The sequence below is a fragment of the Psittacula echo genome (assembly GCF_963264785.1).
Source record: "Psittacula echo genome assembly, chromosome: 2".
In the NCBI taxonomy this organism is placed as follows: Eukaryota; Metazoa; Chordata; class Aves; order Psittaciformes; family Psittacidae; genus Psittacula; species Psittacula echo.
The window spans coordinates 72,307,680-72,320,547 of record NC_137737.1 but is presented as its reverse complement, the minus strand read 5'-3'; the positions used below and the strand labels follow the sequence as shown (position 1 = coordinate 72,320,547).

The 12,868-nt window shown below is 36.2% G+C and overlaps 1 protein-coding gene across 3 annotated transcripts in view; it reads left to right on the top strand.

The window, feature by feature from the left end:
• EXOC2 (exocyst complex component 2) overlaps nt 1–11,477 on the top strand; it is a 127,350-nt gene extending 115,873 nt beyond the window's left edge. For 2 of the 3 annotated variants that reach the window (XM_080611708.1, XM_080611706.1), the window contains 5 exons: nt 777–832; nt 4,045–4,167; nt 6,483–6,544; nt 7,929–7,988; nt 10,309–11,477. In XM_080611708.1, the coding sequence (XP_080467834.1) occupies nt 777–832; nt 4,045–4,167; nt 6,483–6,544; nt 7,929–7,988; nt 10,309–10,402 (395 nt within the window). In that variant the 3' untranslated portion in view covers nt 10,403–11,477. Of the gene's footprint in view, nt 1–776; nt 833–4,044; nt 4,168–6,482; nt 6,545–7,928; nt 7,989–9,974; nt 10,024–10,308 lie in introns of all 3 variants that reach the window. The other variant, XM_080611707.1, reaches the window with a different exon arrangement.
• The last annotated feature ends 1,391 nt before the right edge of the window (nt 11,478–12,868 follow it).

Here is a 12,868-nt window from a genome sequence, read left to right as displayed (position 1 = left end):
CTATTTTAAATCTTACACAACTGGAGTCCTGGCCTGGGAAGTTAGTCCAGAATTACAGGAGTGTAGTGGATTAAGAGGCAATCCTCACTAAAGCATACCCTGCTGGATGTGCTTCTGTTTAGAATTTCCTTTTTAGTATAAATTGACAAGCAGTTCATATGCTAGGTAAATAAAATGCTTATTTGACTTCTCCATCCTCCCCAAGAGGAAATACCTACAAAGGCATGACATCTTCCATAAACTGCCATGAGTAATATCTTCTGAACCACTTTCACAGAAACGCATCCTTGCTAACAGATAGATATATCTGTTATAGTAGTTAACAGTCAGAGAAGCAAAATAGTATGATCTTCTTGAAAACAGTTGTACAAACAAAATGCCTTGTCTTTGTCTTCTGTTTCTTTAGAACTTACGGAGCTGTAGTACATGTCCTGTGCAATAGTATGTGTATTCTAGCAAGACATCCAGAATTTATTTTTAATAATTCCAGGTTTTTATGAAATTGCAAAGTTGATGAAATTAGGTTTCAAGAGAAGAATACTGAAACGGGAACCTACTGGCTTTTTTTAACCTTTTGCTGTAAGGAAATGTGCCTTTCTCCATTTGATTGAAAAAGGAAATAGACTGGTGGTGTGGCTATAGAACTTTCTCTTTCTGTCTCTGATTGCAAAAATGCTAATAAAAGAATGAAAAGAAGAAGTACAGTATTGAACCGTAGAATATTATGGCTTTGAGACAACAAAATGAAAGTAATTATCTTGTTTGCTTTGTTTCAGGTGTCAGAAACTACTTGAAAGAAGCATTAGTGAATATCATTGCTGTTCATGCAGAGGTGAGAAAAACTTCACATTATTTCATGCTTACCTTTATATGTATAATTTCAGTGTACTTTGTATGGTAAATATGGCTTTCGTCACCCCTGAAAATTGTACCTCTGTTTCAGTGTCTTCATTATAGATAAAAGGGCTTTTGGATCAAGTTTAGCCAACCAAGTATGTCACAGCTATTTTTAAGTGCAGAAGGAGATGAACAGTTACTATTTATCCTCATTAACACTCCATTGCACTTTTTTGTTTCCACCATCTGATGAAGAGGAAAGCTAAAGTATAAAGCTCAATTCTTCCCTTTTTATACAGATAAATTTTTAAAGAGAAAGATATATAGACAGTAATGATGCTCACTTTCTCTGAATAACTTTATTTTCCACAACATAGGAAAGTGAGCTTGTGCTTTGCTTTGGAAGAAATGTTCAACATATGCCTCTCCGAGTGAAAAGGCAATATGTTGTTCTTGTGCATAGAATAAAAAGTGGAAACCTAAAACCACAAAGAATTACAGTCTCTGTATAGCACAAATGCAATTTGAAATGTTTAGGTAGGTAATGGCTTATGATAGGGAGTGAATATTGAAATTAAAGTATTATTATTAAAATAATATGCTAGCAGAGCTGGAGTTATTTGGCCCTTTGTGATAATATGCAGGAATTTTCTATAGTTCTTTAAATTACAGCCTCTGTTGTACATACTCCTTCCTTCAAATCATCAAGCATGCTACCAGATTACTATTGCTCCTGGTATAAGCATTGGTAGTGATAACACTCTCACCTTTCAAAATATCACAAGTATAGCTGCTCTCCTTTTTCCATCTAATTAAAATCTGACAAGATTCACTTGAGGTTTTGGTTTATTTTATTCCTCCTTAAACAATAAAGATTCATATAAATTAAAATATTTTAAGAAAAATTAAATATTGTTTGCAATATTTCTTTTTATTCAGTTTCAATATTTACTTACAGCAGTTTTCACAGAAGCACTGCTGATTTTATCAAATGTTTCCAAGTGAGGGCATAAGCAACACCAAAAACATATACCAATGTGGCATTTGTTTTTAATGTTGGTTTTCGGTGTAATTTAATGAATTACACTGAATTTCAGTGTAAATTAATGAAAATGAAAATGAGAGTTTTTTTCTTTAAAAAATTCAAAGACGTTTGTGACTTACTGAGCTGATGCTGTAAACATGCATACTTGTTAAAATACTGCAGCAGAAAGTTGCACTGCCTCCCTGACTTCACTGAGACTGATACTGATTTTGGCCCTAATAGCATTGCCTCAAATTTCTAGATGTGAAACACTGCAAAAATATGAAAACCTGTGTCAAGATGAAACTCCCATTTCCACTGTTTTCTGGTGAAATTCTGTAAGCTGGGTCAGATTTAAATTTAGTTAGCAAGGCTGCCAGTTTCTGTAGTTTGAAACAGCAAAAATTAACCATCAGCTGAACAACAAACATGGACTGTAGTGGAAAAAATATTGTTTCTGTACCTTTGAGTTCAAATTTAACTGAACTCAAAATAAGGGCTTCTTATTGCAAAGTTGTGATGATTCATCATTGCTGAGAATTTTTTTTCCTGGATTCTGTATAGTAAAACTTAAAGAGTGCTCGTTGTAGGCACCAGTGTTCTCTTCTCAGTAGAAGATTTTTGAGTGTGTTCCTGGTATGTTTGTGTTGAATTGCACACCAGTATTTGCTGCTGAATAAGATGACTCCTTCCCAAATTGTTTCTGGTTGGGTGTTTTTGCTTTTTTCTTACTGTGCAGCTAAGTATGTCACTTAGCTTTTGTGAGTCAAAACAGTTAAAACAGGCTTCATGTTTGAATTAGTGTTGCTAACAGCTCATAGCTCACAGCTCACATATATATATATGGTCAGTGTATTTAGCCTATAGTGCAGACCTGCCTAGTGCAGACCTGCCTTTTGGAATGGTCAGCTTTATGGGATCCCTGATACATAATTAATTACTTAAATCACTGACACCTGCGTAGGAATCTTGGGGGTTTTAAAATTTCCCCTCCAGTTTACTTTTACACACATGTATTAATACACCTTCTGTCAATTACTACATTTTCTTGTCACACAGGAGCTCTAAACTTCATGAAAAACAAAGGTATTCTAGCAAAAAAAAATAAACATTCCACTACTTAACTTCTAAAATCATTTTAAAGCAGAAATGGGGGCTGGGATGTGCTAGAAATTCTATATAGTTCATTTTCCTTCTTCCACCATTCCAGTCACATCAACTTCAGTTCCTTGTGTCATCATTTCCCCCAGCCCTGTGCAGCTTTATTGTCATCTTTAAGTCTTGAGACAAGTTTGGGCTGTCTAACCTATAATCTCACTTCCTCCTATATTCCAACCTCTCAGCCTGCATTTTCCCCAATTTTGTGTAGAAAAATCATGCCTTTTTTTTTTTTTTTTTTATTTTATTCACCATAAATCTTTCGCTTCCTTAAGGCTCCCTTTGAGGAAGATCAGGGTTTTCATGCTTTGCATCAGGCAGAGGTCTAATGCTTAATTTTATGTTGTTGTTGTGTTGCAGTTGATATTTTGAAACTCAGATGGAGGGTACAGGTATCACTTTAAAGAGGTATACAAATAAGCAGTTAAAAATATGGTCTTGATGCACGGAAAAAAACAGAGAGGTGTAATTTTTTTGCCAGGGAAATAAAAAATGGCATCAATGGAAGAATCCATTACAGCACTGTAGTCTCAAGCCCTTTCAAAGGCTTATCTCTGCCACAGAACAAACAGACACTAGTTATTTGACAGTGGTGAAATATAAAGGATTCCAGAAGAAATAGCAAAATACGTGATGGGAAAATGTGGCTGAGTATGTAGTTGCAGTCAGTCACACAACCCTGAATTAAAGATGCTATCTACAAAACAGCAGTCTATGTACAGCCACCCAGCTACCTGCATCCACCAGACAAGAGCACAAATTTAAGGTTTAGCTGCTTTTAGACATTGTAAGAAAGTTGTCATTATCGCATATCATATAGCTATTGACAGAGGTGAATTGTCAAAGTGCAGGCAAGTATCAAAAGAAATCCTTTGTATTCCAGTTGCTTCTGAAATTTTTTTGTCCATTGATAAAAATGAAGTTGTCCTTTCAAAGTTTTCAATGCTTTTACTGACATGTCACTGTAGAAAATATGTCTGTTAATATAGCTATTGTGCTCATGATTCTTCTTTTATAAAAATCAGGTGTTTACGATTTCCAAAGACTTAGTTCCTCGGGTAATGTCAAGGGTTGTAGAAGCAGTCTCTGAAGAACTGAGTCGACTGATGCAGTGTGTTTCGTCCTTCAGCAAAAATGGAGCTTTACAGGTACTTGAATACTTTGTACTGGCAAACATCTGAATCTAGAAAATAGCATAACAGAGAGATATACAATCTGTGTGTTTGTTAAATTTACTGCAGCAGTGAAAGCAAGGAGATAAAAAGGATTAGTATACAACCTCTTTCAGATTTATGGATAAATATCCATTCAGATTATGATGGTTCTTGGGTTTGACTGTATTTTAGTGTTGATTTTGTGTCTGAATGCATAAAAGTTTGCCTATATCCTATGAGATAAAAAGCATCATAAAGGTATCTTTTTGAAATGTCATTAAATACTGTCTTTGGCTTGTCATCAGAAAATTACTTTAGAGAAAAAACAATTTTGTGATACTTTGAGACTTTAAAATCTTGAAAACACGATGAAGTAGGATCTCGCAAGTCATTGCAAAACTGGTAACGTGTGTTATACTCTTTCTGCATTAGCACTTGGTTGCTGCATGGGTAGAACAGATACTCTTACATTGCATTCTTAGTTTACAGTTAGATTGGTAGCTGTAAGTGCTATTGGATAAGTTTAAAAGGACTCTAAGAAAAAATCTTTTAAAAAGAAATCCCTTTGAGTTAATGATTGCAATGGCTGTAACAGACAAGAAGAATAAACTCCCAATTTTCATTGTACATGACAGCATTCTTGCAGTATGATGGGAAAATAATTTCCCAATTGCAAGCTTTATTTTCCGTCTTCTGGTAGTAATTGAATTGGACAGAATTAGTGTAAGATCACAGCCAAATAAGATTGACTGCCAATCAATCAATGAATAGCAACAAAGCCACTCATATATGACTTCTGTTTGACTAGACAGCCCGCTATATGAACTTGCTGCCTAAACCCATTGCTAAAAGGATTTTCTCACCTTCCTGTATATTAGTCACTCATGGTCATTTTCTGTTCCCCCAAACATACAAAATCCTGACAGAAGCAGCAGTGAGAGAGTGCTCCAAGCCTGGTCAGACTGATCAAAAAAAAGCAATTCCTCGAAAGAGCGTGAATCTGTATTCCCATATGCCACGACCCACAGTTTTGTAGGTTTTGCCCTACCACCATGTTTATTTAGGCTGTGATACTTGAGAAAGTGGCACTTCCCCATAGTACTGCTACCTCCTAAAATGTAGGAAAGATTCCAGAATCTTATGTGTAGGACTTCAAAAAAGTCCAAGGCTGTTCGATTTGGAGCACCATACAAAAAGAGGTGAAACATCTTGTGGTGAGAAAAGCATTGCTTATAAGTATGAAATTGGTGTGTGGCTATGTCATATTTTGTGCCAGAAAGTTCTAGGACTAAAAAAGCGTAAATCTCGGCTGGTTTCCTACCTAGGGGAGAGGGGAGGAACTAAAATCAAAAGCCTTTCATTAGAAATGGAATTAGATGTCTGTGTTGCATTATAACATGTTTTGTTTTGTAAGCTTAATGTCATATTGGTTGGGTCTAGATGTTTCTGTAATAGCTAACTGAATTATATTTTATCTATATGATGAACAAGAGCAGAATATGAACTTGGATGAAGTTCATTTTGTATTTTTAAATGAAATTTCTGAAAGTATTGATCACATGCAGAATGTTTTTATTTCGTATAAAATCTGTGATGATAGCTTTTTTAAAGGACAATCTGTGAAACTTGTTTAATATTTGAGTTCATTCTCCACCATAGTTTGTCTAGGTGAAAATTAATACCTAGACACGCAGTACAGTGTGGGACTAAAATCCTCAAGCTTGTGTGCCTACCAGGTGACAGACGAGAAGCAAAGCACAGCCATTCTACTTCCTCATTTGATGGGGAAAAAGAATAAATTCAACAGGAAAACCAAGAATAAAATGTATATTGACAGATTTTTGTATTCTTGGGTTTCCTTCCTCCCCAGCCAAGCTGTGCTGTGAGAAGTTAAGCTCACTGTTTCAATGTAAAAAAAATAACAACCAAAAAAACCCACCAAAAACCAGCAGGCAGACAATTTAAGGTTGCCTCCTTCTGTCTTTTTATCCAGAACTGAAAAGATGGAACAGAACTGAAGATTTATTACTGTTACTAACAGACAAACCAATGTTTACAGACTACTACATAGTGACCGTACACACAGTTTGACTTGAACCAAAAGTATGAAATAGTTCCCTTTAGCAATCTGCTGATACAGCAGTATGGCAGAGAGGAATACAGGAAATTAAACTGGTAAAAGCCAAGGCTGCTTACAACTGCAGCCTGCAGTAATATTTGCCTCTACAAATGATGAAGCTTTGGGATACTGGTATTCACTTGATGCAAGGACACTGTCTTCGTTTCAATATTTGTATTTCTGTCTTTAGGCAAGACTTGAAATCTGTGCTTTGAGAGATACCGTGGCCATATACCTAACGCCTGAAAGCAAGTAAGATGTGCTGTAATGTGTGCTTTTCAAAGTAATTGAATTCTTGGTAAACATGGAAAAGCTCATAATGTAAATTAAAGGTTAAGAAATTTGCTTCAAATAGATTATGTAATATACTAGGTAAATATATGAAAACCAGATTACTAGCAAGGTTTTATCAGTTGAAAGAAAATTACTTTTATGTTTGTTTTTTACTTGAAATTTTAGACACAAACTAGAGTTTGCCACTCGGGAAAGTAAAACATCTTAACGGCAGTACAGCTGCTGAGGAAAATGATGCTAAAACAAGACAAAAGCAAATGTCGCTGAGTTCTGTGAAGTTTTTCACAGCAGTCTCATAAAGTTCACAGCAAAGAAGCTGCCAGACACTGGCAGGAAAACTAGGAGAACTACGGAGAACTAGGGCAAGCATTAACAGCAGCAGTAGTCAATGCAGTCAAGGCATGTAAAACTAGACTATGATAGCTGACAGCAGTTTTGAGTAAAGTTGATTGACTGAAATTTCTCTGTGATTATGTTGGGGATTGTATGGGCAGGTTCATTAACTATTTGAATTACTTACACACCTGTTAGGATTGGCATTAAATGTTGCTACAGATGGCAATTTGGTCATCTTACCTAATCAACGTTTTGAAGGAAATATTGCAAGGCTTGAAGGCCTAATGTGTTTTGATAGTGTTACCAGTAGCATCCTGTGGTGTCACTACATTACATTTCAAAAGACTTGCTTCCTTATCTTAAGTGTCTGAGAGTAATGAAGATCTCTAAATGATAACTATTTGGTACTGGCTCAAATTGGACAAAATGGAAGTGGCATTGTCTCTAATTGGCATGGCATAAAGCACAGTGAAGCCTGGAAGCTGGAACTTCGTAGATGCCTTTTTATCCCTGGACTTGTCACTAGTAGTAGTTGTCACAATTCAGCACATTAATCTTTTGCTGACAAGATTATACCTATATGTGGAGGTCCTGTGTTGTTCCCTGCACTTCGCTTCCACATCTGTTGCCCAGAGAGGGATGGAAACCCTATCTTTACTCAAAACTTGACTGGATAATGCCCCAAGAAACCTCCTTTAACCTTGAAGTTAGCCCTACTTTGTAATTCTCAAAGAATACATGATGTCAAGCACAGTTTCAAATCAGATGTTGATTTAACATTTCATGTTGATGTATGCTATAAATCACATTAGGAGTGCCAAGAGACCTGCTTGAACCCATGACCACTTTAATTCAATTTGCACATGAATGTCAGATCTCAAGTTAATATTTTGTTAATTCATTGAAATAAGAATTGATAAAAGACAGCATATCTCCACAAATTTATAGAGAGAAAACGTGAATGCTGAGCCTTGTACTGGTGTCATGAGTATTTTTGTTCTTGCAGCTCAAGCTTTAAGCAAGCTTTGGAAGCCTTGCCTCAGCTCTCAAGTGGAACTGACAAAAAGTGAGTATAATATACCACCTTGTCTTCTTTCTGGTCTCTGGAGATACTGCTTTTTAGTCTTGTATCAGAACTTTGTTATAAGAGGGTTAACATTCACTGTATTTGAACCTTCTGAATTACAGAGCAGAAGCCTGTTTGGAAAGAGTTACAAATAAGCTGAGTTCTTGTTTATCATGGCCAATTAAATTACATGGAGGAGCCAATGGCTTTGTGGCATATCCCTTTTGCCCATCCTAGTCTTATCAGTTCAGTGTAGCTTTGTATGTATTTTGTAATTTCCGCCTATTTTAGCCTTCCTTGTTAATCTTAAAGTTTCTGTGAGGTCCATTGTCTCATATTACTGAATTTCAGAAGCAATAAAAAAATGGCCACCAAACAAAGTCTGAGCTTTTGCCAGCTGATACATGGGGAACTCTCAAAACTGGCCTGTTTCATTTTAAAAACAAATAAGAAGGTTCTGTGGTTTTTTAACATCAGGAGGAGAAGTTTTGGGTTCTTCCTTCCCCACTGTAGCAAACTTTGACAACCAAGCTGCTTTGCTGCATCCAATCTAGTATTTGGTAGTCTGTTTTACAAGCACAGCTTAATAAAGAGTAGTATGGTAAAACTAGGATGGATTGGATTGTATTGTAATGTAATGTATATTAGCGTAGTTTTTTTGAACTTGAGATTGGTATTATAGTACTTTCAGGAACTCAACTGCATCAAATCAATTTGCACTTAACAGTCAGAATTTGTTCTGTAGACATATGAAGAGACTGTTTATGCAGCCTGTGGTTTGTGCCTTCTTCCAGATGCCCCCTGTCTATTAATTCAAACCTACTCCTCACTAGCCACAGCAAGTCTTAAGATAATTTCTTGCCTTACTTGGCTCTTACACTTGTTTTGAGATAGGAATCAGTTTTGAGAGTTCTTTAAATTCAGGCTTTCTACACCACCTGCAGAATTGTTTGTTTGCTTGTTTGTTTTTTCACTTAGTCACAAGCATTTGCTTGTGGGACAGATGAGAACCAAGAACTGCATCATTTTTATATCTGTCTCAGAGTTCTGAGCCCTAGACAGTCTAAAACATGTTCTGTTTCCCAGGTTGTTACACCACAATTGTCATTGTTCCAGGCAGCTCATTGTAATCTACAAGTATTTGTGTAAAATAACACAGATTTGTGCACTGATTTAGAGCATTTCATTCACAGTCATCACTATGATACTAAGTGATGAATGTGGTCATAGTCATCTTCCAGAGGACCTACTGAGGAAGCAGATACTGATTTTGTGGTTCAAGTTGTTATTGGGCTTGTTTGGTGGGACGGTTTTTGGTTTGTTGGGTTTTGGTTTTGGGGTGGTTTTTTTAGCACACAATTTATTCTGTTACTGGCTGTTCAATATTCACAGCTTGCCAAAAAGTTCAGGTGATACAGGTCTGCCCTATCTAGCTTGGTTCTGAAACAGAGCAGAAGTTCAGAGAACTCATTCTTCCCTAGAATATAGGGAATATAAAGCACACAGGCAAGACTGTAAAACTTCACAATGCAGCTCCACTGTTAAAATACAACACAACAGAGCTATCAACGTCTTTAGTCCTACATATGGAGTTTATGGATCTTATCTGCTGCACCAAGTACCTTCTTGGCAGCTATGTAGATGTAAACGAACCATTGTTATGCTCCAGAAAGAAGTCATACATAGTTTGTAATCTATAAAGAACAAAAACACATGGTTGCCAGTGAATTAGTGCTTCTTCTGGAACAGACATACTATCTCTGATCTTTCAGCCATGATACTGAAGAGAAATTTGCAAAATAACTTCCAAAGACAAGTTTGAGAACTGAAATTTGCAGTTCAGCTACACACAAAAAGCCATAACCTTGATAAGGGGTACGTGGTTTTACGGGATGTAGAATCACAGAATAGTTTGGGTTGGAAGAGACCTTCAGAGGTCATCTAGTCCAACCCCCAAGTCTGACAGTTTCTGGATTTTCCTTACAGAATTATCTTAGACACTTTCTGCCAGTCCTTTTGCCACTGTCTTTTGCAGGTATGTTTCTTTCAAGAAGACAATCTTTATCTGAAAGGAAAGCCATATAAAGGGCTATTTTATCGCCTTGATAAAATCTCTGTGGCTAAGTCCCATGTGACCACAGATCATCCTGACACACTTGGTATACTTCTAAATGTCTGTAATATTCAGAGATTTGAATAGATTCAACACTAAGCCCTTTATGTAAGCCAATGGTGTACTTGAAGTCACAGACAGAATAGCCAGAATTTGGGGTAACTGTTTTCAGTATCTGCTGAAGTTGTAACTATTCTCCTTTTACAGGTTCTTAGAAGAGTTGCTAAACAAATTTAAAAGCAGCATGCACTTGCAGCTGACCTGTTTTCAAGCTTCCTCATCAGCAATGATGAAAACATAGGCAACAATGCAGGCAACTCAAAAGATGATTGTGTTTAAATGTCACCCATTTTTTCTGTACTTCTTCAATTCCTTTGAAGACTCTGAAGAAAACAAAAGGAATTTCACTGGAAAAGAAACTGAAGATACAACCCTGAGCAATGGTAATGGGTATCCTCAGTGAGACTTCTGGCCATGAATATGTTGATAAAATGGTTTTCTGTCTACTGAATTTCATTCTGTGGAGGGTATTAAGCCAATTTTGTTTACATGCACTCTTCTTAGCTGTATGTTCATGAAGAAATGCTCATTGGTGTGCTGCAATCTCAGTTTCAGTTGTTAAAAATACATTGAAATGTACTTAAGTGTCACCTTAAATTTTAGCATTACTCGTGTTGTTCAGTATATCAATCTGTTACTTCCTAGATGTAGAGTGATACTGATATGACTGGAAGACTCAACATTTATAAGCTATTGAGAAGTATGTAATAGAAATTATTGCATGCAGCTGACTAGTAAGTGTTCAGATACAATACGGAGAAGGGCACTGCTTCTTTTGCATTTAAAATTATCGCTTTTTTCTATTACCATCTACAGTTTTAGTGGTCGTAAGTCTGATTTCTTGGGAGGCTTTTGTTTTCTTGCTTCTTTTTTAAACAAACATGTTTCTGCCTTTCCTGTTTCTCCCTTCTATTGGAATATTGATGATAACCTTCACGTTTGAAATAAACTGTCCTTTCATTGGCAATTAACAGAAAAGCGCTCCAAGTTCGTAAGATATTAGTGGAGAATATTATTCTTTGGTGTTAAGGAGCAGAATAGTTTTAATAGCCTCTTCCATAGTCAGAAGCAAGGAGGAGCACGATATTTCACTGGTTTTGCTGCTTCCTTTTTGCTCTTCTTGTCTTTTCTTGTTCTTACAGGCTTACTTCCACTGTCTTCCACTTCCCTCTTGCTAGTCCTCTTTTTACCAGCAGTTATTGAATTTGTGTGGAGAAGAGCAGGGCTTCAGGAGGAAAGAACAATTTTGCTGCCATTAAGATATACTTACACAAAGATCAAGAACTGTCTTCCCAACAGGGAGGATTTGACACTCACTTTCATTTTGGGACTTGTTATAACTTCCTGTATGTTATTATTAAGATAGAAACTAATAGAAAGTGGGGGTTTTTTTGGGGGGGGGGTGAGGACTGGGTTTAATTTTATAACTGAAATCGCGACTTGCAAGTGGATCGTGAAGTAATAACATATTCTTTCTGTATTTATAGCCATTTTGAGTGGGACTTTTCAGAAACAGTGCAGAGTTTTCAAACAATTTAACATCAGCTGTTTTCTTTTGCCAGTTTAGTTACGTGCTTTAAAAATGCAACATATAGTTCCTGTATGATGAAATACTGAAGAAACAGTTTGATGCCCATGTATTTAGTTCTAAAAAAAATATGTTAGTAGTAGTACTAGCATGTTGGATAGAAGTTTGAACCTTCAAATATATGTCATTATTGGCTTTCCGGAAGAACTGTTAAACACCTGGAGCAATGTTGTTTCATTAAATGTTGTCCATTCTAAGCTAGTCATAGTCTCAGTTGCTGGTATTAGCTGAAATAGTCATCCAGTTAGTTCAATCTATAAAGGATTTCACTTCAGAATAATAAAATATTAAGAAATATTGTCACAACCCTTTCTTGAATTCCTAACTTTCCAAGAAATGTGATTTCTTTATGAATTTTACCAGTCTACATTTTCTACACTCGCCATCAAACATGTTCCTAAATATCAAAAGCATATTTTATCATCTGTGCTGAATGTATTCAGGCATCTCTTTATTGTAACATCAGTCACTTACTCTTTTGTTACACCAGTTAAAACAGCTTGTTGCTTGTCTTTGAAACCTGAGGTCAACCTGAAGTCTGGTGTTTGTGTTTAGTTGCCTTTCTGAAGTAACACTATAGAATGTGTCATTAACAGCAAATAAGACAATAATGTGTAAGGGATCAAAATATTACTTTATTTCAACGTGATATGAAATAACTGCTCATAGTCAAGTCAGAGCACTGTATTTCAATAAATCCACTTGGTGGAATGAAGGAAGTCAGGGAGCATCGTATCACAAGAGTATGTATTGGAATCCTTTGTGTGGAAAGTGAGTTGGAACTGCTGAGACTTCATAGTTCAAGGTACAGCAGACTCCAGTTCCTCTGAGAAGAAGATTACAAAAAAAAAAGAAGTGGTCAGTGTGGGTTTTGAAGAAGAAAAAAAAAAACTAAGCAAAGGAAACCTGTTCAAAGATATGAGGTTTAAAAAATATTGTTGGAAGTGGAAAAAAATGGGGAGACCACACCAAAATACGCAATCAGTTAGGGCTTGCAGAGAAAAGAGAGGCAGCAGAGAAATCAAAGTAACAGAAGTGAAAGGCTCTGACATTTAAACCAAAGGTAAATGTTGAAAACAACACAAGATAAAATTAAGTGAATTTTTATATGAACTTTGA